At 36.7% G+C, this 27463-nt stretch overlaps 1 protein-coding gene across 2 annotated transcripts; it reads right to left on the reverse strand.

The window, feature by feature from the left end:
• Window positions 1–1124: 1124 nt before the first annotated feature.
• Window positions 1125–21888, reverse strand: gpb5 (glycoprotein hormone beta-5-like). 2 transcript variants are annotated; one of them, XM_011672523.2, is made up of 3 exons: window positions 21457–21888; window positions 5669–5928; window positions 1125–3016 (listed from the first exon to the last, which is right to left on the reverse strand). In XM_011672523.2, the coding sequence occupies exons 2-3, from the start codon at window positions 5918–5920 to the stop codon at window positions 2822–2824; spliced, it is 447 nt and encodes a 148-aa protein (XP_011670825.1). In that variant the 5' UTR covers window positions 5921–5928; window positions 21457–21888; the 3' UTR covers window positions 1125–2821.
• Window positions 21889–27463: the final 5575 nt, after the last annotated feature.

A 27463-nucleotide genomic window follows, 5' to 3' on the forward strand; every position in this document is an offset into this window, starting at 1 on the left:
TTACGGAGCTAGTGTAATCTATGAAATTAGATGATATATTTGGCATACAGTTTTCTCAAGCTTGTCACACCACCGCTAGTGCGTACAGTGCGTTCTCGTATCAACCTATTTCCCTTGTAAACACTGTTCGTTCTTTTTAAAATCATTCTACTAATCATCGAATTACACATTTTGTCGATAATTTCTAGAAAGCCTGGATTACTAATCTGTAAAGCATTTTAATTTTTTTTTTTTTACCCGTATCGCCATCATGGATTTGATGAACCCACAATGAAAAGAATCTGTAGATATATCTGAATACAGTGAAAAAAGAAAAAAAAGTATGAAGTTGGATCATACTCAATCTAAATAAGGAGTGGAGCGAGGTTTACCCGCCGTCTTGATGAGATAAGACAAACATACATGTATTTTCAGACTGGTATAATAAATATTATAGTTTCGTGTCGAGTAAAAATAGGAGAAACTGTTATAATTGCTTTTCTCAATAAATATACTCAGCCATCAGTTATACCAATTCCCGAAGAGAATGAAATAAGTTCCACGCCCGTGTATTAGAGAAAGAACTTTTTCTCTATACAAGAGAGAGAGGGGGGGGGGAGAGAGAGAGAGAGAGAGAGAGAGGGAGGGAGAGAGAGAGAGAGAGAGAGAGAGAGAGAGAGACATTGGGGGGGGGGGGGGGTAGCAGGGTGTAAAAAATGATGATGAAAGCTTCTCTACAACTCAATGATGATTGATCACACATGTATTCAGACTATGGCAAGTAACTATAACCAGCACCAAAACCAACAAATATGGTACAAATTTAATGTACTGATATGGGGATTTTATATTGAAATTTCCACAGAAGACCAATGTAGGAATTTCTTTTAAAGGGCATCGGATTTATTTTGGCGTACAAATGACTTTATCACATTTTCCTCTTTTTTTAAAATCTCTCTGTAAAATACAAAACTCTTATAATTTGCAATGAAATATAATTACCCAGGTAACTTTGGCAGCTCCGATTAACATTTAAATTTCATTGACATTGTCATTCTGAAGAAGAAAAAATATAATCGGAAACTTTAAGCAATACGAAAATTTAACATAATTAAACTCATAACTAAAAAAAAGAAAAAAAAAAGATGTACATAAACAAAATTATAAAAATGAAATGAACTTTCGGCATTATCAAATCGTGAAATGCAAGCTGACCCGAAATTCAGCAACGGTTTTCTTGATATTGTATTGATGAAAATTGCATAACTTTGCCTATAACATACATAGAATAAAGTCATAAAACCGTTTCTAAGTAGAATATTTTTGAAACTGATAATCAAAACTACAGTATAATGTAAACTGCACAACACTACCGGTATGATCTAGCCTTCCAACTATAAGCAAAGGCCCTTACTGAATTATATAAAGCCTGTGTACAGTGAAGTTTTTCTTTACAATAACAACTAGCATTTTTACAACTATATTTTTTTTAAAGTTTATAATACAATACATACAGAATAAGATTGCTCATTTACACAGAGAAATAAGTGCATTTTACCATAAACATAACCGCATAGAGAAAATCTCCAAGAGTTGACATTTGGGGCGCGCGTGAAGGTTTTTTAGTAAAGGGTTTTGTGCAATGACTATCGTGCTTTAGCAGCACGATATCGGTCACATTTCTCACAACCGTATGCATACGACAGTAACCATGGAAACTGATTTCTAATTGTCAGGATACTGTAGTCTAATGATGTCTGATAATTTGAGCAGTAACACGAAAGAATGGTAATGAGATGCTTTAACGTGATAATCTAGGTCACTAGCTACATCAGACAAGGGCTTTCACCTTATGATGTGCGTGTGGACGAACAAAATGATGTGTAATTCTTCTCCCTTGAGTTCAGAAAGTAAGTCGAGGAAGACTCCACGAATGAATTTAAATGGCACAGATCCGTACATTATTTAAAAAGGTCTATTCCTTGAATTCCATTGAATATCTGAGATATTAACATTAACGAGGTGGTAATATTCTGCTCTTCTTCAAAATTAATATTTATCTTAACTTCTTTGCACATTTCTTGGACATGTATACCACCCCACTGAAAAGTCTTGGTAAAACACAAAGGAGAAAATAAAGCTGCACATCGTCAAGAGGGCTAGTTCATGACTCTACACATGGGGTTTAGAGGAGGTGCCTGAATGGAGTGTTTTATTTTTGTAGTAACGTTTGTTTACCGTAAAGGAAAAGAGGGAAAATGGGAGATGTATAGAATGAAAGGAATAAAAGGGGGATATGGATATGGATTTTGACGAAGTGAGTAAAAGGCAACATTTGCTTGAATCTGTATATTGATCTTATGAGATTGGTCTCATTTTAATGAAAACAGATAACGAAGAAAAGTCATGAGAAGGTGATTTATCTATTTACCTATTTTTCATTCATTTGGCAAATTGACACACAGGTTAGATTACAGACTTTGCATAAAGTTGTATAATTCAAGTCCAAATCTTATCAATCTTTTCAAACATGCTTGTCGTGATACATTACAGTGGTGGATGTAGAATTAAAGGGTTGAAGGAGGAGCCATGCAGCTATCCCTTTTTTAAAGCTCCCATAAGCCTGTGAATGATTACATCATTTTATAAGTGGAATTGAAGATGGTCGTAGAAGAGCGGAGGTGAAGTACTCCCCTCTATGCCAACCACCCTGGATCCGCCAACGCAGTTAACTAAGGGACAATACATATAATTTTGTTAATCTCTGGGCCTACTTGATTTAGATAGTCATTGCACACGCATTTACACGATGGCTAGAAAACAAGGAATGAAAGAGGTCGAATTAGAGGGATAGTCCGAAGCAGAATGTGTTGAACGGTGTACAGTTTCGGCATTTGCAACTCTTGGCGTTCCGATAGGTGTAGGTCCTGTTCACACCTGGATCACAATCGTCAAGTTCTATCGTGGCAAGCTGGACTTGGTGGTATGAACACATCTCGTGGTGCGAAGACTTGAACGGAAATTCTAACTCGGGGACCTGCAGTTTGGAGAAATAGAGAGAGAGAGAGAGAGAGAGAGAGAGAGAGAGAGGAGCAAAAATAGGGGTATAAGAGAAAGATTGCAGATTTCAATACAGGTATATACAGAAAAACGATGGAAAAGAGGGAGGGAGAGAGAAACAGAGAGAGAAAGATATTAAAATAATTTTAATCTTTTCAGTACTTAGAAGCATAGTCCTGGGCATATTATATTACAAAACAAATCACCGAATCATAACACTTTTTTGTGTGTGAATAACTCGCTAATAACATGTAGTCATAATGTGTAGATCACTTTACCTTCAAATTCTATTTATATCATTCCATTAATAAAATAAAAGATAAACTGATTTTGGCATGGAATGGGACGAGGTTTACCATTATATATGACAATAACATCTTTGTTTTGTGTACAAATATTGATATTTCATGATGCTTTCTGAAAATCGATGTAATTATTGCTCGCACAGAATACTACAGGTTTACATCAGTTAACAGAAAAACGACGCGTGTGTGAGTTTATATGATTTTATTTAAAAAAGGATCTGTATACGTGTGCTAATTCAGAGTTGTTTGTGTCTCCTTTCTATCTAGACATTGGTACATGTAGAAGATGAATTAGGTAGAACACTTTACGTATATCAATGGTAAAATTAAATGTCGCTGGATTTAAGAGTCTGACAAAGGATTTCACTTTTATTGCAATGAAATTCTAATATTCTAAAGTCAGTATTGTGGTGCGATTCAGCGTAATACCGCCGCCGGTATCGGGGGAAACGTGACGAAAACAAACAGCCACACTTTCATAATGATAGAACATTGGGATTTTTTTCTAGTCAACAGCGCATCGATTCCCCCTTAGCTATTGGCTTTCGACATTTGAAGAGTATCCTGTCAAAAATGATAACAAAACAATCTAGGAGAAACATTGCTGCCTTCCTCTTTTGGACCTAGTTTTCTCTGAAAGGGAAGTGTCAGAGTGTTCCGTATTCAGTGATCATCAATAACCATTCATCGATCTGTCCCACATGAATCAGAATGAATTTTCCTATAAATAAATCAATGAATTAGGAGCGCTCTTTCCAAAAAGGGTGTGAGACTTGAACATTTTATGTCACAGGTGTGTTCCCCATCTCTGTCGAAAATTGAGCTCTTTCGGCTGTATGAACAAAATCAAAGGGGTCCGGGTCATTACCAATCAGAGATATATTTGTGTGTGCATTTAAGAATTGTCACTTAAAAGAGAGCAGTTTAGATATTGTTTTGTTTTTGTCGTTGGTTGAGAAACTACCCCATTAACGAAAATGAAAAAGGTTCAAAGTGTTTTCATGCAATAACATAACTGTGACAGCAGGTTTATCACTGTGCTCTATAATCCTTACTTTTTCTTGATGCAGCTGTTTACAAGAGATTACAGTGAATTATTTACATCTTTACGAAGGATGTACCCGATATGTAAGCTGCTACTGTATAATGTCTTTTGGCAAGACATTGATCTACAGATGCCACTCTCCACCCAGGTGTTGAATAGATACCCGGTAGGATGCGAAAGATAATGGGCTTAGATTAGCAAGTGTGCGCTTGTAAAAATGACGCCCGGCAGGAATGCTCCCCAGGGAGTGGAGAATGTGCATGCATTGTGTGCGGGTAAGCCTGAATCCGATACCCGGGGTAATAATATATATATCTTTAAAGCACTTTGAGAGGGCCTTCGGTCCTGAAAGGCGCTTTATATAAGAACTAGCTATTGTTATTATGAAAATGCCCCTTGTAATATTTGGCTTTTATAGGCAAGCATCGAACTGGGAAGGCTAAACTCCCATTTAGCTGACCAGGCTCCCCAAGGGAATGACACCCAGGCTTACATCCCAAAGGGCTGTAAAGGGGGAAAACCCTGTTTCAACCTTAGGAGTAAGTGGCTACGGCCCCTTGTAATATTTGTCTTTTATAAGCAAGCATCAAACTGGGAAGGCTAAACCCCTATTTAGCAGGCCAGGATCCCCAAGGGAATGACACCAAGGCTTACATCACAAAGGGCTGTAAAGGGGGAAAACCCTATTTCAACCTTAGGAGTAAGTGGCTACGGCCACTGGTAATATTGTTTTTATAGGCAAGCATCGAACTGGGAAGGCTTAACTCCTATTTAGCTGGGCAGACTCCCCTAAGGGGATGATAACTATAGGCTTACATCCCAAAGGGCTGTGAAGGGGAAAACCCTGTTTCAGTATAAAGATTAAATGGCTACGGTCCCTTGTAATATTTGGCTTAATTATGTAGACCACCATCAATAGGCTAAACTCCTGTTTATACAGCCAGGGTCTCTAAGGGGTTGACACCCTGACAAATGACAATATATATATATATATATATATATATACATATATTATTTTTTTATATTTTTAATATTATTTTCATAATATTGTTATTGTTATTATTATTATTATTATTATTATTATTATTATTTATTATTATTATTATTATTATTATTATTATTATTATTATTATTATTATTATTATTATTATTATTATTATCATTATTATTATTATTATTATCATTATTATTACTATCATTATTATTATGTCATCCCCCTTTTTTTTTGGGGGGGGGGGGGGCTTCCTTTTCAAAGAATATTATTTACACTTAGTATTACCTCGTATGTATCGCACCTCCCAAAACAGGCATCTAAAACAAGATTTTGTGGCCGACATCCGGGTTTTTCTGCCTTGTATTGTAAGTATTGCCTGACGTGACAGCCCAAACGACCATTTGCTTCCACCCTGGTAGGCCATATTGTGATGTAGAGTACCAGCACTGTGAGGACTAGCGATGTCACCATAGGATGTAGGCGGTATGACGTCATTGTCGTAGTTAGTGTTTTTGTTGATTTTGTCCTCGACTTCATTCTGTGATCTAGTGAGAAGTACAAATAAGAAACGGTGGAATATATCGTTATATCTTTAATCAATCCGAATTCCCGGTTGTTGAATCCATACCCTAAAATCGCATTTCTCAGCCGTTGTTCTTTCTTTTATAATCTATATTATTGATACTTGCATACTTATTGATAACTTTTGTCATTATTTTGTACAGAGGTATAATAGCCTTTTCATCACTGTGTTTTAAATGATTTGTTGTCCAATTAGTAGCTGTGTTGATGAATCTTTATATCACGTATAAGAAAAACAACAAATAACCGTTTTGCAGTTAAACCTGCTTCATGTTCCCGTCAGGTTTTACAGATATGTCACGGCTGAGAGATAAAGTTAATGATTATTACAGTGATAAACACAAGTGTGATGAGGCAATTCGTAATCTTTAACCCGGCTAAAGACGGACGTTGGAGGCACTTCCAAAGGTTATGAGAATTAGGACAGCCTTCCCACGTCGAAGAAAATTGCACTTAGAGAGATACATACATTCACACACACACAACAAACACACACACACACACACGCACACACGCACGCAAACAACGCACGCACGCACGCACACATACAACTGATTTGCACCACGTTCTTTCATAAAAAATCATTGAACAATTTGGAAATGCCATTTAAACTTAGCGAATAGGAAAATTACTAAAAAGCTCGATTATATGGTTTGCAATTTGTATACTCTTACCCCTATATCTTAGTCGTTTGACTAATTAATTGTAACGCTGTCTATTAAGTGAGCCACCAGGGAGACCTACGGCTTTATGTGCTATCAGAGGGACTTGGTAATGATGATTAATGCCTTCCATTCCAATAGGCGCTAGCGCATCAACTTTGTTTCGAACCGGGGACCTCCCGGTTATGAGACCACTGCTCGTTATCTAGGCCTCACCACTTCACCTAAAGTGACATTTTGGACAATTATCATGGAGAAAGAAAATATCTGAAAAACACTATTGTATAGAAGTGTAAAGTTTGTTACATTCGGATTATAATGATTCGTTGATAAAGAATACCGAAAACACGGTGCTGAAGAGGCAAATACATTCGTACCAATGGGATATCTCGATAACGCGCTTTATAGCTTCTGCCTTGCTAGTAAAAGTACAATAGGTCAGATAATAAATCTTTACGAGTATGACCTATCTAATTGAGATCTTTATTGATTACAATAACAACTTAATATGTACTTCTGAAAGTAAAGCTGCGTTGATGATCATTTTGTTCATATTGAGAGTACACGTGCGTTATCAAAACAATAAATGCTGAATTTTCTTTTCACCCAAAAAGGGCCTCGCATTAGGAAGTGTTTGTTGCAAAGTGCCAGACTGATTAATATAGCTTGTTTTCCTAGCCTTATTCCCGACATTTTGAACTCCCAGGTCATTCTCGTTTACTGTTCTCTAATGGGTAAGAAAAGAAGAATTAAAGGGTTTGATCCTCCCGTTTCAAAAAGACCAAAAACCCTTTTTCTCTAAAAACGATATTGAATTGGTAGTGTTCACGTTGTTATCCTTATAATCATAAGAAAATAATATAAAATAATTTGTTTAACGTTAATAATGTTAATTCTAGCATATCGGCGTACTGGCATAATCAATACCAGCGAATTGTGTGTTATGGCAGAATGTTCACTTTCACGAATCAAAATGTTTTGAAGCGAGTGAAGCGAGCTTCTGCTGAATTAATGACTTGTTATTATAGTTACATCACTGTTGGTATATCTTTCATCAATAATTGTATAACAACAAAGGTAATTTTGTCAATCAAAAATATACTTGATGCCCGGTACTGGTAGCCTTAAAATTCTCGGAGGTATACACCCCTATTTTTTCATGGAAGGTTTATATCATAAAGCGCAACCCTCCTCTCTATTCTCTCTTTGCTCTCTCTCTCCCTCTCTCTCTCTCTCTTTCTCATTCTCTTTCTCCTCTCTTTCCACTTCTCTGTATTTTTGATACCCTATCTGCTTATCCCAACCGCTTGATTAAGCTCTCTTCTGTATACATATAATATCACATACTAAGAGTCATCAGTGTTTTATTTCATTGTCATTTTACCTATCCGAACTTGGCCGCATAATCAATCTCCTCTTGAATATCTTAGAGAAAGACTCGAGATACCTGAAGTGCGTAAGGACAGCTCAGCACCTAGTTACAGCCAAACACAGACATGCAAAAATATACTGAGATATAGCCAAAAAGGGTAAAGGAAGAGGGTCTTTAGGGCGTATGGATTGAGTTTCATCTTCTTAAATCCTCTCCTTCAGCAGTTCAAAATGGCAAGGATTTAACCGAACATCAAATTATTGAGCCGTCTGTTGTGAGGGAATCACGCGGATGTAAGTCTTTTCGTCACACTGAGAAAGTTCGTCACACTGAAAAAGCAGATGTTAAAAAAGTATATACCCATTTTTTTTAATAAGTTTCTCTCTTTGACAAATTAAATACAGCGTTATAGTAGCAGCAGCAGTGGTGGAAGTAGTAGTAGTAGGAGTAATAGTAGTAATGTAAATAACCACTTTAGTGGGAGTATCTGCTATAAATAGCAGACCAGCAGGAACGGAATTTGTTGACTTTATCTGGTCAATAAAATCTCTGCCTTCTGTGGTAAGAGCGTGTAGATTCTTAAACGCCTAACGCGATTCATTATCTCCATTAAATCTTCAAACTCGGAACCAACCTAAAGTGACTAGTAAGAGAGAGAGAGAGAAAGAGAGAGAGAGAGAGAGAGAGATGGAAAAGAAAGAGAGCATGGAGAAAGAGAGACAGAGAGAGACAGAGAGAGAAAGAGAGAGACAGAGAGAGAGAGAGACAGAGAGAGAGACAGGGGAAATTAATGTACATGCATAGAGAAAGAGAGACCGAAAATGCAGAAAGGGAGGAAGAAGACATCCCGACTATCGGGACTGAGAGAAGATTCAAATAAACAATGAAACAAAGTTCATCTCTTATAAATTATATTTAGTTCATTCATATCCTTGCCTCGTTCATAATTACCAGCTACACTGTAGGTACAAGCAAAAACACCACTTTTGTAGCAAAATGTTAACTTAATAACGGTAGAGCTTCCGTCAAACAAGTTTGCTTTTATTTTGCAATCAATGCACATGAATTGTTGTTCAATTGAGTTCGTTAGTTGTGAGTTTATACGAACAGGAAAGAAAAGGAAATGAATATTGATGAACACACTATACTACGTCGTAAGCTCATGTCTTTTTCTCTGTCTAGTACTTTGAGACTCACTTGAATCAAAGATCATTCATTTTGGAGTACTGCAATGTACTTTGCCTGAAGCAATTATTGAATGGGCTTGTTCTTACGCTTTCAAAATAATTGTACCATCCACTGCTATCCGGAAGTACAATCAGTACATTTCTAACAACACAAGTATTTTGATGAATCACAAAATAACGACGGATACGATAGTTGATTATTTGATTTGAATCAAGTTACTTCTAAGTTACTTATCTGAATTCTCTATTTTAAGAAAGAATAAGAAATCTATATTGTAAATGATTAACCACAGTGGGACACAACTAAAAGCATGACTTGTGCAATGAATATGCTAACATTTCTATCGCACATGCATCTCAAAGTGAAGTTGTTATAGGCTATGTCGATAGTTTCACTGTTCAAAAAGGGATCGAATAAAGGACCTATCGTTGCATTAACTAAAGATAAGAAACGAAATAGAGAGAGAGAGAGAGAGAGAGGGAGAGAGAGAGAGAGAGAGAGAGAGAGAGAGAGAGGAGGGGGAGTGAGAGAGAGAGGGGGGAGTGAGAGAAAGAAAGACCTTCATACTGGAAAAAAGGAAGTATAAAAAACGTATTTATATGCATTCTTTTTGTTTGAATTATTAACATGTTTTTGTAGCAGCATGCCATCACATTGTTCAAGTGATCACGTTGTGACGAGATGCCTGCACTTTTCGCCTACGAAAGCGCGACTTCAAAGTCTCATCGTAATACTTCTTAGGATATTTCTTGAAGATCAATTGAATATGCCTCGGGGAATGATTTGCAATTTGCAATTTACTTAGAAAGGAATTAGCCAGCCATGCAGTAAACCAAAGTCGCCGTCTGAAACGTTCTGCGTGAGGTAGATGCTCTTTTTGACAAGCCATTAATTTTTAAATCAATTTATTCATTTATCATACGTACCCCTATCTCTCCCTCACACACGCACACACACACACACAACTTCGTATCTGATTCCACACATAACCACCATAAAGTTTAACTTTTTTACCCTCACCAACCCTCTTTTTATCTGATCAATTTCGATATTCACCTCTCTTCCCTTCTCTCTCTCTCTCTCTCTCTCTCTCTCTCTCTATTTTCTCCCTCCCCCTCTCTTTCACACCCACATTCGTATAATCTCCCTCTTTTCGTTTACTATTTCTCTTTCTCTCGCTCCCCTTTCACTCAGTCTCGTGCAACACACACACCCACACTTACTTGCGCGCCCACATCCCCAAGCCCACACGCCTTTCCACCGGCCATCCTACAAATACAAAACACACACAGACACATACATTTTTCCTTTATTCTCTCTCTCTCTCTCTCTCTCTCCCCTCCCATTTATGTCTCTTTCTCTTCTGTTTCTCTTTCCGTTTCTCAATCGCATACCAGCCCACGAGAACCCCCTCCATTAATCCTCGCATGTGTTCTTCTAATCACTATCTTCCCTCTCTGGTTACATGTTGAGTTACGAATAGAAGCGTAATCCATACTATATATTAAGAGCTATCATCTATATCGTAGGCATCCTGTTTCTCTTCCCATTTCTAATCCTGACTGAAATACAAATATTGATAGTTTTATGTACAGTTCATACTTTTTGTTATCCTTTGAGACATGTTTAATGAAACTAATTCGCTTTTCCTTAAAGATACCAAAATCAGCAAATGAGCAAACGAGGGTAGGTGGCTGTACATGTAGCTCAGCCGCCATAATAAGGCGCTAAAGCATTCTTTTCAATACATTTCTTCCTACCGGGTACCGATTTACTTTACCTGAGTGGAGAGTGGCAAATATAGATTAATGTCTTGCCAAAGGACTTTGGTGCCGCGGCGGGAGTAGCTTTGAAATTGTGATCCACAATCCGGTGGCGTATCCACTAGAAAACGACACCTCTAGACACACACACACACACGCACACACACGCACACATACATGTGTATATCTATATACATGTATATACAAATATAAAGGTGTGTGTGCGTGTGTGCGTGTGTGTGTGTGTGTGTGTGTGGGCGTGCGTGTGTGCGTTTGCCTGACAATATTTGATAGCAAGTGAACTTATTTCACAGACAAATACTTGTTTATGAAATGAACAAAATTGAATAATTAAATATTTGTTTCAACAATAAATCAAAGAATGTTGACATGTTTCCACACTGAATAAATGCATAATACAAAAGACGAGTCATCTCAAATTTTATGATATATATTATCGATCAGATGTTGTCATGTGAACTATTCTATGACTAACAGTCATTCTGGATATACCGCTTCCCGACAAACCCCTTATTCTCGACCTTCATCTCGACCCAAGCTCCCTGAACACTACCACATTCAGACAGTCCTATTCTGTTGTTTTGACTTTAGTACTCTACTTTGCTTATCAAAATTTAGTTATGATTTATATACACAGCGACTGCTTTACCCATGTCTTATCGAACTGTATCAATATCTTCGTCTTCCTACGCACGATGAATTAGTTTTTGAGGAGAACAAATGAGACGCTAAGCCATTATTTTATTATCCATCATGTTCATCTAGACTCCACGCTTCCTTTTCAGTCGGGGAAGCCAAAACTCGGTCATGAGATGAAGAAAGAGAGATGAAAAAGAGGAGATGAAACCGGAGAAGAATGAACGCGTCTCGAGAGCGAAAGTGATACAAAAAACAACCATTATAATATTATAGCTAAACGTTTCAAAGGCCTGTAGTGTGGCTCAAAAACGCATTGGAAGTTTTAAAGAAAAGTACTATACATCTCTTCAAAAACTATCTCTATCTGTTGACATGAGCAATGAGATTGATAGCTAACAATATGTTTTTCATATCCGGGCTTCTCTAATGCGTTGTAAACAAGGGTATAAACTCTCATTTAGGTTCCAAGCATTCTAATGAAGCATGATAATAAATCTGGTGTGTTAGCCAGCCTATGGAAATATGTCGGCTTAGCATTAACATTTCGTGATCAAATCCATAACATCAGCCGATAGTCTATCTCTGAACATCCAAAAATGTAAAATCACATTTTCCATGTATTCCATGTACAGTTTTGTGACAGTCACAGACGAAATTTCGAGTTTGGTTATTAAACCAAGACTATTGTTTTGCTGTGTTTTTTAACAATGTAAAGTTACTTATTCATTTACTTAATCTATTTATTTATTCATTCATTCGTTCATTCATTTAATTATTTATCTATTTATCTATTTGTAAATTAATTAATTTAATCATTAATTTATTCATTAATTTATTCATTTATCATGATTATATAGACACCTATTATACTCAATTGATATGCTATATAATTCAAGGCTCGCGCAAACACGGCAGAACAATACTGTCATGAAAGCATTTCTTCGCATTACTGGTGTAACCGGCTGTGACTTGATAAAGTTGTACAAATGGATATATTCAGTTATTCAGTGTTAAGCTGGATTGAACTAGTACGGTCCCAGTCGAGAAGGGATATAAAGATTATCGACACACTCACTTGATTCGACGAAAGATAAGATGTTGAAAGCATTAGTCAGTACGTGATCGCACAGTCATTGACTGGCACGTCTTTTGACGTTGTCACTAAAATATTTTTAAAAAGTGAACATTTAAAAGATGCACGTGTTTTAAAAAGCAGTAAATGGAGCTCATTATGGCAAGCGTCATACATTTACAGAGATGCTGATAGCAATCAAAGCATTGATTTCATCAACGTAAATATACTATTTTCATATTACAAACAGGGGCTAGTGTAAGTATTACTTGGATTATCAATATATTTTCAACAATAAATACTAACATGACACATCCCTTGATAATAATAGGCCTATATTGTTTTATGAATGGAGCGTTCGGACCCTGGTGGACCCTGTGTTAAGTCTATGGGAATTAGATAATGCAGTAATCAACGGGTTAAATAATCACTGGCTTGGCTTGAAAAGTCCAAATGAGGAGATGGAAGCTTGCCTACTGAACTGTAAGACTGTTAGAAGCTTAAACTACATGTTAATCATTCTTGGTTTGTCTTCATCTGCATTAGACAAATTATTGGTTTATTCGAAGGTAGGTTATATTCGCGAAAAATATAAGAAATTGTTACATTTGTTAATCCGATGCTATTCCCTCTTCTTTAGCGAAGAAAATGTCATAGGAGGAACTGGGACATCGAACATCATAATTTATCACCATGGCAACATCTATAAATTTATTCAGAGAAGCTGAAGCTTATAAAGGAAACCCCTGTGGGCCCGTATTCTCAGCTGACCGAATAGATTGGTTTGAATAAAACGTTTCTAAAAGCTATGTAGGCGTATTGGCCAAACCAGAATATGCCAGATAAAGGTCGCTAAATCGAATTGATTATTAGAGGGTTTTTTCACGTAGTCTGATGTTTTCTTGTTTATCTCACTGATAGAAAACGTTTTTTTTTCTTCTAAGCTACTTCATAATTCTGAATCCGTTTCACGACTTTTGTCTCGTATAATGGTTTCTTTCCATTTATAATTGGAAATTCTAAAACACAATGACCTCAATTTTCACTGAAGCACTTAATTCAAAACAAATTGTTTTTATTTGTCGGACAGAAAATCAATATCCTTGGATATAATTTGACGCAGGTGCATTGAATTAAAATGTCATCAAACAAATACTGTTTGGTAATGGATACTATTTCCTATCATTTAAAAACCACCCATATGTGTTTTGTATTTGTTTTATTTTGTCTGTGTTTTTGCGTTTTGTCCGTAGAAGTGGAAGCTTTGCTTATAAATGCCATTGAAGAGCAACAAATATTATGACAACATTGATTTCATTTTTGATTTGTTATTAATGATAATAATATTAATAGCTAGTTCTTATATAGCGATTTTACTGAGTGAGAAAAAAAATCACTTGTTCTTGAAATGTGTAGAGGGTTCTTCAAAATATGCATAAAGGGTTTAATGGATTTACGAAGTGTATATGCATATTTAGACGTAAAAAGAGAGATAGAAAGACAGAGAGGGACAGAGGAAGAGAGCTAGGGAGAGAGGGAGATATATATATATATATGTAGAGAGAGAGAGAAAGAGAAATAGAGAGAGATATATAAATGAAGAGAGGGGAGGGTAAGAGATAGATAGATATAGAGAGAGAGAGAGAGAGAGAGAGAGAGAGAGAGAGAGAGAGAAAGCAGATGCCCAGCTCACTTTAATTGAACGAAAGCCTCTTTTGCATTCCAAAAGCTACTGGTTATTTTCATCATTTATCTTGGGTTCCCAAGAGGATACATAAGATGGCTTCCAAGACCGATGTGTTTTTTTCCAAGTGGACTGGCTTCTAAGTAATACATTTGTATCTTTGGAAAGCATCGGTTTTACCAGCTCAAGAAGAAACTCATCTCTCATGTATTTTTTTTTTTTTTGGGGGGGGTCTCATTCAGAACAAAAACCGTGATGTAACATGCGAATAATGTTACACTCTTGAAGAATTTTCTGGTTATTGTAGATATTCTTGGTATTGTATTGTTTTGTATTGAATGAATTTGTATCATGGTACTATTTGGTAGTTTAAGGTACCATATTATACATAAATGGCGTCATATATATGGAATAGTATCATACTGTAAGATGGGCATTATAAACATTGGAATTACAACATCCGGACTAGATTAGAAAAAATTCCGTAATTCATTTTTATATTTCAAGAGTCTTTCTTTGGTTTGTTTAATCTCTGTTTGTTTTTTTCTTCACTTTTCTGCTCTCATTCGTCTTCTCTCTAACTTATTTATCATCACCGATATTGAATATCTGTCATTGTTGGAATTATTATGATTGACTATATTTGTAATGGATGGTTTTTTTTTTAATTTCTTTTTAATGATAATTTCTCTTTGTCTTTGTCTGGTCAGGGGCATCAATCCGTTATATATCGTGGGGGGGGGGGACATTGAAATCTGAGTGTCCAAGTAAAGCATAGCGGGCGATGTGAGCGGATCGTTATACGGCGTAGGGTCCAGACAGGTGCAGCGGAACAACGTCTGTCAAAGGGGGGGGGGAGGGCACCAACAAAAAAGGGACTTTCTGGAAAAGGGGGCACCTAAAAAGGGAAATATACAATTTTTAGACATTGGTATATTTTTGTTTCTCTCCTTACATGGTGCAAGATACTGCTTAAGCACGGCATACTTTTGCAGTTAGGTGTGATGGACTGAAAGCTAGTGAGCAAAAAAAATTCTGAGGTCGCTGTGCGAAAGATATATTTTATAAAGAGGAAAGAACAATCCAGATGGAGTTTTAAGCACAATATATTCATGAAAAATTGTAATTATTTTTAATAAGAACCATATTATATCAAATTAAAAATGTGAGCGAGCTTTATGCGAAATTAAAGATAAAGTTGCTACTAGTTGCTTTGATTTAGGAGTACATTTTATGTTAACAGGAATCGGGGGCACATATCCAAAGGGAAAATTTCATTTATTAGAAAAGAAAAAGAGTACATGTCAAAGTAAAAGGGGGAATTATCAGAGGTGAAAATGGGGCAATTCTCGCACCTTAAAAGGGGCACTCAACAGAGATGAATAGGGGCACATGTGGGAATGGAAAGGGGCACTTATTACAAAGGAAAATGGGCATTTGTCGAAGGAAAAAGGGCACCCATGAGATTTTAATAAAACCATTTTTCAGCCTAGGTTTTAGAAGGGGCATTTATGAGACGGGAAAGTGACTCTTCTTAAAAATGAAAAGGAGAATGTATTAGAAGAAAAGAGGGTATTTATAAGAAAGAAAAAAGGGGGCACGTATACAAATAAAATGGGGCATCTATCAGAGGAGAGAAGTGACACCCTTCAAAGATAAAAAGGGGCATTTATTGGAAGGGGAAGGGGCACTTATTAGAAAAGAAAAGGACACTTGTTAAAGTAAAACGGACACCTGTCAGATTTGAATAGGGGAAATTATCATATGTAATGGGTGGTAAGAGGCAGTTATAGGGATGTAGAACGGGCACCTATAAGAAATTTAAAAAAGGGGCACCTTTCCTATGTAAAAAGGGGCATTTTAGGAGTACTTGAAAAATTGGGCGATAAAATATATGCTTAGGGTACATTTTGAAAGTCTATGTATGTGCGTGATGTACACACTGTAGCACAAACGTGATGCACACTTGAACGTTTGATCAAAGTAGAGCAAGGAATCTCACGATATGACCATTAAATCAGCTACCGGAGATGAGGGGAGTAAAATCAACCACTTAACCAATGTTGTTTGTGTCCTCGGGAAGTGGTCCAACTTTTTTTCATTTGGCACTGTGGTAGACAAAAGATTCATAGCATTAGCAGCTAAGCATCATTTATTTGCAGCATATCACAAGCCTAGCAACAACAATTACTCGTATTCCTATTGACATTTCCTCTAGGACTTTCTAAAAACTTTGATTAACTTATTTAATGAGTGTTAAAGAGGGATAAAACTTATGTTGATTTTGATCTTGTCATGTGTAAAATACATGTGTACGTGTAGCCCACAGTCACACACTAGCAATAGCATACACCACAAAGATCCGCGCGAATAATTGGTTGATGATCAAATAATACGCGTGTACCAATTTTCGGAGAGCTGTATGAAACAGTCGACGCCCCTTGTCAGCCTTGAGCCAAAAACCTAATTTAGAGGGCATATTTGTGCTTTATTTCTAGGATCTGAGGCACAATTTTAAGACGTGGGCCCCATGTAAAGCCTATTATACGAAATACAAGACTTCCATAATGTGTGTGGGGGGACAAACCCTATTGTGTCCCCCACCCTTAAGAATTTGGGGATGACGTGTCCCCCTGTCCACCCCCTGATTGACGCCCATGTGTCTGGTGAGCGCCTTTGTCCCTGAATGCACTGGTAATGGTTTAAATCCCTCGAGAGAGGTTGAAGGCGATACATGTTTCCTCATAAGACATCTCGGCATCAACGCTAATTAGCTTCTAAGAATCATCCATGATACTTGAAACCATGTGCTTCTACATCTCATTCAGAGGCTAGTTAAAAGTGGTGACCTAAAATGCAGAAAGTTGTCCCTGTGATATGACTTCTAACGACATATATATTTATATATTATAACTATAACAGACGAGAAACTGAAAAAGCCTTCCATTCATCAGGAATAATGTGCACAAAGACTACATCACATGATGGGTAACACACCTAATTAGTGTTACGACATCATGAACAATAAACCGATTAGAGTGCTTGCTTGTAAAAGAGATTAATCGATACTATGATGAAACGGTTTGGCGAGGTTGACGAATCGGTTCCAGAAATCGGAACTATTTTTTCCCTTAAACATTAATGTGGCGAATATTTTGTCCTGAAATGAATAGGAAAATGTACCATGTTAAAAATTGTCAGTGACGAGCTATAGCAGTTATTACTCTAGATGTTTTATATGTGAAAGATGGCGTAAACATCCCCTCTCCCGTATGTTCCCTAACTTCGGATGCAGTATACATTATTTTATTCTTGAAATGTAACTCGTTGTTTTAAAAATTAGATTATCGTGTTTGCGTAAAACTAAGTCACTTAAAATGATTCTTAGTGAGCGATTATTTCATGCATTATGATATCTTAATCAGTGAGCCATCGTTTATTGCTTCTTAATGGTTTACGCACGAGCTCAATATGCGTTAATGGAATATTAGGAGAATGTACCTGATTTTATAATAATCTAAATCGGTGCATTATAAGGTATACCATTATGGAGAATATTAGCCCTACTCTCCTGGTTGTTACATGCCAATCGAATTCGATGGCAACTATGCAGAGAGTTGTGAACAGTTACTTGCTTCGATCGAGGAAGGGGTGCACTGTAACTCTTTCCTTTCAAAGGAAAAATCTAGATCTTACACAAAACGGAACCAGCTGCAATTTCACTAGCATCCGATGAGTGATTTTGAATGATAATACAAAATTAATATTATTGATAGCATGATAATGATGATAAATGTGTTTTCTTTATCGTTCTCCAGGCGTACATTTATAATATTTTGATAAAATGTATCTTGCATATTCACTATTGTTGCGCCCAGGTCGAAAGTATAGGATAAATGTCCGCGTTACGAATTCATATGTTATTATTATCATTATTCACATTTTATGATATTACTGATTGTGGTTTGAGAAATTTGAAAGAAACTGCAATACTTTAAAGACCATTTCCGATAAAAGTACAACTTTATATGGATGGAAAGCTAAATAAACGTAGAATAAAAACATTAAGGAATATAAATATTATCCCTGTCAGTATTGCACAAAAACAAATTAAAAATTGATTTCACGCACCCCTCAAAGTTACGGGTCAACGAGGTTCAAATTTACCGCAGTTAGGGTGACAAAATAACAAGTTCGGGTCGCCTATATAGCTGAGGCGATGAGCTGTGCTTAATGAATACAAAATAATTTTGAATATGCGTAATCCACATAAGATGGTGTCATCAAGACGACAGCTAGATTTTTAGGTCGATAACTTTTGATATTCAAAGCTTTAGGTTTTGAATTTTCAGAGAGCTGTTACTCCTCTGACAGATAATAAAATATAGCATATAATGATGTTATTGTAATCTATGGCTTATAAGCTTTCCGTTGACATATAATTCATCTATTTCATTTTCACTCCAGACAGGGTCTATTAACCTTGTCAAATAAACTAAGAACTACTTTCAAAATGTAAAGGAAAAGCAAGCAACATCACTTTAGACGTTTTATATTTTTCAGTAAGTGATGATTTTTAAAAAATCATGAAGTTGCAGAAAGACATGGGCATAATGTTATTGCAGGGTGCAGTTAGTTTCACAGGGTACATTAAAGACCTTGAGTACACATATTCACGATTCAAGATAATATCTGTCACACTCCCTTCCACTTTAACTCAATACGTGAGACTCATTTGCTGTGACATGTGCACGAACTCAATAACGAATCTGTGATTGGTTGACATGCATTAAAATGAAAAGAGAGACAGTTGTGATGTAATTAAGATTGCAACCAAATAGCAAATCCTTGGAATCTACTATTGTCTCATTTGAATAAATCGGTCGATTTTCACTCTCGAAATCCGGTTCGTTCTCCACAGTGCTAAAGAAAATGCGGCGTTTTAACTTGCTCCTTGCAAGCGTATGTATAACAAGGTAACAAGGAGCTTCTTATTCATACGCTACGACTGATGTCGTCCTTCCGCCTTCCGTGAATGCGTGTAGGTATGTTTGCGAACGTGTACTATCTGTCGCACATAATACGTCGTTCGATGACGTAAGGCTGCGCCAGTGACTGGTGAAGACTTTGGCTCGATATGCTTTATACAAATACGGGAATGCAAAGTGAAAGGTGAAAACACTGCGTTGAATTACTAGCGTTTGTTTTAATTGAATTTCAAGGCTTTACTAGGTAGTAAGGCGATCTTAGTGACGCCTTGGGTATAACGGGCATAATTTCAGCTGTTGCGCCAAACCTGATACTAGCCGTTTATTTTAATAGCTCTCGTCACCTATACACTGAATAATGCTTCATCAGTTTTTCCAGCCTCTTATCATTATGAGGAAGAAGGGTGGGTTTTACGTGTGAGTTCGGTAGGAGTGTATTCTATCCAAAACACCCTTTCCCTGTTGTTCTGCAACTAAAATACATTTCTGATGCTTTTTAGACTACCTTGGTGTTCCAATATAATTTGAGGTATTGGAATTTCCATAACATTTCGAACTAAAACCATGATATATTTACTATACCAATTGTCAACAATGCTCAATCGTGTTTGCTATTACCTAACGCTATAATTGAATTACATCTAGCGGTGATGTGTTATTGACCATTATTATTTTATCAAGATTGAAGAAAGTCGTTATCTATCGTCAGCTTCGTCTTTATTTTGCAACGAAGTTCTGACATTTATTATGAAAATCGTTTCGCTCAGCTTATTTGGCAGAGCGTATTTGCGACGCTCGAATTACAGTCACTTTATATTTAGGTGCGCAGACGCTCCGTATTCAGTTTTGTCCGTTTAATAAGGAGGCGTCATTTTGCTGAAGCAGTACTGCGTCAACAACCGGTGCGGTGTTTCACGCTCCATGCAAGATTGACATCGCTCGAAAAAGTGAATGCAAAATTAACGATTCTATCATTGTTTGACTTACTGGCTCATGATTAAATCTTCTTCAAATGCTGGACTAGCGTATTGACCAAAGCCATTCGAATTGACGCCTTGTGTGTGAAGAGCTTTGCGTTCATATAACGAGCTGTTGCTTCTAATGAGACAACCTTCAAGGAAACATTAGTATCACAGTCATCTCCCCGCATTAGCACAGAATGCCTCGCCAACTCTTTATAGCCCGGAGCAATAATTATTGCACTTAGAATATTTTCTGTTCTTACTAATATGCTTTATAATGGCAAGTTGAAATATGACATCTGGAAAAAGAATATTATAAAAGAGAGGAAAATAATTAAAGAATGAGAGAGAGGGAGAGAGAGAGAGAGAGAGAGAGAGAGAGAGAGAACCATACCGGAGGAAGGATATACGGCAGCAAAATGTCCAGGGTTTAGTTGGCGAGTAAAATATACGCTAATATTTAATGTTCATAATAGTTATTGAAATCGTTGTGCACCACTTTATACTACATAAGTGTACATTCAATTTTACAAGAAAGTTGCTAAGCTGTCAGTCCTGTACACTTCCCCCAAAGCTTTGAAGATGATCTAGTCGTTATGATATTAAAACCAGGTAAATTAAAGTTAGCCTATACGGGAATGCATAAACTAAATACAAATCGGGACTTCTTCTATAACACAAACAAAACAGCCTTTGAATGGCTAAATCTAGTAGTACTGAAACATTTAAACTGTTTGTTGGTATACCAGTATAATGAACGTCATTAAGGATAAGACATATGAAGTATGGCTGGAAAGAAATTTTTTGTTTGCTCATATTTACGTTGATTGTCACTGTAATATTTAGAGTGTTTTAAACAAACATCTAAGACCATGTTATTGGTAGGGACTTTGGATCTTTCCCAACTTCAGCAAGTTCGTGCTATGAAATCGGCATTTTTCGTTGTTTTCACAACATTTCTCTACAAAAATCCTTATACGCTATAGCTGTTCATTCTTCTTGATGGCATAATCAGTCATTCACAATGAAAACAATGATATACATTCAAAAACACAACATAAACATGCTACTCATCCGTTTCAAGTATAGAAACCGTCAATAATATTTACAAAGATAACATCACGGTATACATATACTTACATATATACAAGTGGAATTGTGTATCCAAGCGAGCGATTGCTACCCGCTTTTCTCTTTCCCTGTCACGTCCTTCCTCGTTGGTAAAAATTTCCTCTTCTTTTGCAGGAGACTCAAAAAACCGTCGAGAGCGCCGTAGGTTTTAAGCCGTTTTTTCCCGCCTAGTTTAATGTCAAGCGCCGTCTTTCTTTCCAACTATCTCCCGTTTAGCCTCCCAGCCTTTTACCCATAGGCAATGGATATCTCAAAAGGGGAGGGGAAAATGATAAATGGCCGGTTTTCCTCTTTCTCTACCCGATGATGATCACTTCTTCCGATATTTTATTCATGACTGTGAGACGTTTAAAATGATCGTTCATTATTTTTCTTCCCCATCTAACGTTATTTCGCGACACGGACAGTCGGGATTTATTCGCCGCGTATTATTCCATGCATGCACACACACACAGCTACCCCTACCCACGCATAGATAAGTCATCAGCGTATGGCTAGCAGATATCTCAAGACAAAATTATGACGTCACGACTTTGCGCTATTATCGAAGCAGGGCCTGTGGCTTCCTTATCTTATGGACCTGCAGGAAGTAGGACAGAATCGTCACTTTGTAAATTATGAAATCCACAAATTGATATTTATGATTCAAAGTTATAGTAAGAGATATAATAGGGAGATCTATACATCTATATATATCTTTTTTATATCTTGAATTGCCTTTGATACATCAGTCTCTATGAAAGTCATGCATTGACGTCAAAAATGTTCTGTACTAACATCCCTCCAAATTATTTCGAATCATAGAAAATGTTGATGTATTTAAAATAGTAAGTCTTAGCATGCACGTCAGAGCAAATATTCTTTCTCAACATTCATATTTTCTTAACTTACCATTTTTTCATCATAGTGTCAATTTTTGACTTTTTTAAATTTTGTTATAATCGAGATTGTCATTTGCACCATAAATGACAAGTAGGTAGAATACAGCAATTGTAATGACATTATGCCCGCCCCTTCTGAATCAATATGATGTACAATGGATACACATCTCCCAGAGCTGTCTACACCCCGGCCTCCCCCCCCCCCCTCCCTCCCCTTCACTCCTCCGTTCGCGAACGATTCCGCCCCTGAATTTTAATATCTTGAAACGCCACAGGCTGCACTGACCAAACGTTTTAAGCAAGACCACTGATTCGATAAATATGATTATGGTGCTCGCAGTAACAAAAGCATTACTTCCAACATTGCACACATTTAGTACACCTGGGTCGAGAGAGGCAAGTGTCCACCTATGTCTTCCCAAAGTATATATGTATCATGCCTTCGCTTAAACGACCAGTTTGATACCACAGCGTGGAACAATTTTCGGCGTGATTTTTTAAATCATACTTCATGATAATGTTTTGCAGCATTTATTCTAATTTGATTTCACTGCACTTACACATTTATCAAGACACAAATCGCCCTCTATGATTACTTAGATTGCCAAAACGCCAAATAAATTGTGAAATTATTGCATTTGTTAATAATTATACGCAATGAAATGGTTATCATTTAGGCGGGTTTGAGAAATCCACTCTTTGTTAGACAAATCATAGTGTATAGGATATTTTAACTCAAAAGGTGCACCTGTACTGCTATAACTTTAGTTGTGATGAAATGTAATAACATAGCCGAACATTTTCATTGGAAGCCTCAAGTGAAAAGAAATAGCTTACTTAATTAAACAAGAACGAGAAAAGGGTGAATCAAAGGTTAAAGGAAGACGGCAAAGGGCAACATGGTAGAGTAGTGTTTCGTGTTGGTGCTAATACACTAATGCAATAAATACACCAAGAGCCAGACACTTAAAAACTAACAAGAGACGGAAATATCAAGACGTGGTCTTTACACCGTTATATACAATCTGCCGGGTTGAGTTTTAGCTCTAATTGCATAGTTTGATTCGGCCGAATGGCGTGTTTATCTCTAGGTATCCCGACCGATATATCAATTAATAAAAGGCTCTGTCGTCAAGGCAGGGATAGAGGAGGTCTCTCTTGCATTACCAAGACAGACCCACTCTGGACAGACTTCCTTATCTCAAGTAATCAGGGTCAGAGTACACAGTTGACATCCCCATCCCATACTTGTTTGTCGCGCAATGCACAGTTTTTGGTCAGGCTCACACAGGACTGGGCTCACAAACCCTCTCGAGGCATCGCCAATTCGTGTCTTAAAATGTCTTGAATGGTCTGGTGCAAAATATCCCAATGTCCATCCTAATGAATGAAGCTTTTCATGATATATTATGGGTAATACTTTGCATACAAGTCCTGTCGTGAAAAAAAATCTTAGTTTCATCTTTAAAAAAACACAAAAACAACATGATACAAATATATTACAAGATTCCACTTAATCACCGGTAATCTTGACCTTTTTATATTTTTGAAACTTTTCTAAAACTTCCATTGATCTGTTTCTAAGGAAATTATTTAGTCCCACCTAATTCAACTTATGAAACTTTGATGTCATCTGCTTTTGGGTACTTCTGCTTATCCATTCCAGTTCCACGGGATGCGGTAATATAGCAGTCTACAAATTATATATTTCCTTTTACAATGAAAAGAAGATGTTACATTTTTATAATTTTAATTATTCAAAAACTGAATACGAGAGAGATTATATTTGGAAAATAAGAACGAAATCAATACACTATGTAACATTGCTTCCGATGATAATATCCATATCTTTCTTGTAATACAGTAATATGTTTGCTGTAGGGAGCATCATGAATTATTCAGAAGTGCTCATTTCACCTCGTATCAGACCCAGAAAATGAGCGCTTCAGGGTCCTAAACGTATCCATGTTTGCGTCCCAAGAACCCGATGACACCAGTGGCGGCAATTTCTCACCATGGCCGGCATGGAGGGGGGGGGGGGTGGGGCTGGGATAGTTATGGCTCGTTCACATAATCGCGGGGAACGGCGAGCGAGAAATGTTTGCACGCAACAAATGTGAACACAGTTTTTCTTTTTAGTTATTGCGTTTTTATTTTTGTTCTTGTTGTTATTTTATTTTTTTGTTATTGATTTTGTTGTTGTTGATTTTTTTTTTTGGGGGGTGGGGGCGTTTTTCAGAATTCTTTGGATCGACCCCTTTAAGACTATCATGGGAAAAGCATCACTGTACCCTTAAACTACGGACCCTATATTTCATGTATGTTTAAACATACCCTATCGCAAATGTGTATTCTTTAGCTCACAAAATTAAAATTGTGTCTACGAATACTTCTTACAGATTCTCTACTTAATGCGAAAGTCAATTATGTTTATTATTATTAAGCGAGGGGGCGTACCACTAGGGTAAGAAGATTGCTTATTTTGCAATGGTAACTTATTTTACATTTGTTGCATTTCGAAATTCGAATTTCATTTGGACTATTGCCTCTGGAAAGTTTTCCCTATAGATACGTGGTTTTAATAGCCATCTCTCCCCCCTCTCTCTCTCTCTCTCTCTCTCTCTCCTTCCTCTTCTTCATCATCGCCTTCTCCTTCTACTTCTTCTCCTTCTTCTTCTTCTTCTCTCTCTCTCTTTCTATTTCTCTCTCTCTCTCTCTATTCGGATTTTGGAAACTCATACATAACCCAGATACCCCTCAACAATTTGAAGTGACATAATCATAGATATTTATATATATTTTTAAATCACAGCTGCCATTATTTTAAAGAGAAAGACAAAGAACTATCATTCTAAACTTTGAGAATTTCCGGTATAGTTGTAACTGCCAACGTTGTGATAATCGCTTCTAGATTTCATCTAACTCCTCTATTTATTCGCCTTGTTAGGGGTGATTATCATAATTGGGCCAAGCTAAGCATATTGCATCCCGTTCTTCCTACAAATTGCGTGGAGTATTAAGAAAACCAATTAGAGGCACATCAATTATATCTCAAAACAATATTTTTTTTGTGTAATTATCGACCCCCGTCTTGTTTTTGTTTTTTACAAATGCATAAAATAATATTGTTGTCCTAGATGACTGTGACTTTCTTTTATATACTTATTCGTTATTAACTCACTGGGGTTCCTTTTACATCAGTTCTCTGTCAAGCCTTGCTGTGAGTTTCCATGGTGTCAAAACTCATCATCCTTTGTTATGACTCGTCATAGTGTATCATCATGATTTTTATAACCAAGGATACATATTACATCCGTCGCTCCATGTTTCCTTTCCACATCTATCTGAAAAGCAAGTTTTTTAATTGGACATGTCAAGAAAATATGATACAACTAAACTAGCGAAGGGCTAATATAGGCGTTTACCATAACGTTTTTCCTTGCAAGCGAGGAGAATTTTAAAGAAAAATAATAATTCCTATCATGAGTATTGCCTTTGTAGGATCGATTATTTAGCTCAAAGGTGATTTGCGAAGGTCATGTTTTATTTTGTTGAATAAGTTTTTTTCTTTCTTGATGCCTCTATATGATATCGGTGCAAAACATAAATATAATGAAGCAGAGTTTCACTGTCTGTCCGGACAAATCTGTTTCTCTCTCTTGTGAAATTCAAAATTATTAAAGATTCCAAGAACGACTTATCTATATTATCTAGATCTTCATTTGTAAATAAATGATTCTTCCGTGACGATAGTCAATACATTAAAAAAGAGAATAAGCATGCGATTTTAACAACAACAAAAATATTAATAATAATTTCATTTCAACTCAATCTTCTCTGGTTTGTGTTGTAATTATATCTTTAGCTTTATCTTTCTGAGTTTTACCACGCTCGACATTAAAAACGGTTGCAAAATTGCAGAGGATATATCAGTTAATATTCAAACCTAATCCTCTTTTTTGAATTTATTTTGCAACATGGGCTTCGGCAACAAATCCATTGATTCATGTACATATTCAATATTATGCCGTTAATCACATTCCCGATTAGACTTGTCGCTTGGTAATCACTGTAACACATGATATCAAAGGTAACACGATAATATCACGACCAACATATATATCAGATAATTATTTTTGGGATGAATAATTTACCTTCAGAATTCAGACTAAGTTTCATAAGAAATAACACGGTTTGTAAGCAGCCATGCGAGTAACTCTGCAATTTACTGGTAGATTCAATTTTGAATTGCTTCACTTCAAGTTTTTAAAACATGTTCACATATCCCTGTTCGTACGAATTCCAGAGTTCGTAGAGATTCGTAGATTGGGCATAGCTTGTTACGTCCTTCTTACGGAGTTCGTACGAACGCCGTTAATTTGTTCGTTTTTTCCGCAAGAATGCCTTGAGTTCTTCTTACGTCAGACTTACGGCCATATTACGAGTTGTTTTTCTCGCAAAATGGTCATACGTGCAACTGACGGCATTCTCAAGTCATTCGTAAGATATAGCTGCATTTTTCATCAAAATAATACGATGCGCGGGGTTTAGAATGAGGCAATAGATTACAAATTTAGCCTGATGGTAGTAAAGTCATAGAAATAACTGAAGAGAAGATGACAAAACAGACACTAAATATGTGTGAGATGTCATGAGACATCGTCTGCTTGTGCACATCATGTTCAACATGTGACGTCACACATCTCAGCAGCGTTCGGTGAGCTTTTCAGGTGCTAAGGCCAGGGCTGTATTTAAGCGTTTTGTAATTGATAACAATCTAACTTCGAATGTTTCCAAGCATTGAATTTTGATATTCTTGTCCAATCAAATTTTTATCTTTGCAATCATGACAATAAAGTTTTAAAATCAATGAACCTTCTCTTTAAGAACATCATCAGGGCCCCGTAAGCTACGGTCACAAAGGTTCGTACGAATCTCCCTGTTTTTCCATGGTCTTCCCGAGTTTCCATGGTCTGAAAATCGTTCGTACGGCGTTCGTAGCAGTTCGTAATGGCATTTGTGACCGAGGCTTAGCGAGACAAAGCTTAGCTATTGATCGTACGGTTGACTTTTGCGAGTTATTGCAATGATCACTATGTTTAATCAGTCGTTACAATGCGTAATGGGGCCCTGTA

This window comes from Strongylocentrotus purpuratus, unplaced genomic scaffold (genome assembly GCF_000002235.5).
Source record: "Strongylocentrotus purpuratus isolate Spur 01 unplaced genomic scaffold, Spur_5.0 spur5_scaffold_5, whole genome shotgun sequence".
Classification (NCBI taxonomy): domain Eukaryota; kingdom Metazoa; phylum Echinodermata; class Echinoidea; order Camarodonta; family Strongylocentrotidae; genus Strongylocentrotus; species Strongylocentrotus purpuratus.

Bases quoted from the DNA above. Each gene is read 5' to 3' on its own strand.
- gpb5 (XM_011672523.2), bottom strand. From the start codon at position 5,920: ATGAAGTCGAGGACAAAATCAACAAAAACACTAACTACGACAATGACG. The intron at 3,017-5,668 runs GTAATACTAAGT...TCCAAACTGCAG, and splicing joins GGAGGTGCGATACATACGAG to GTCCCCGAGTTAGAATTTCC.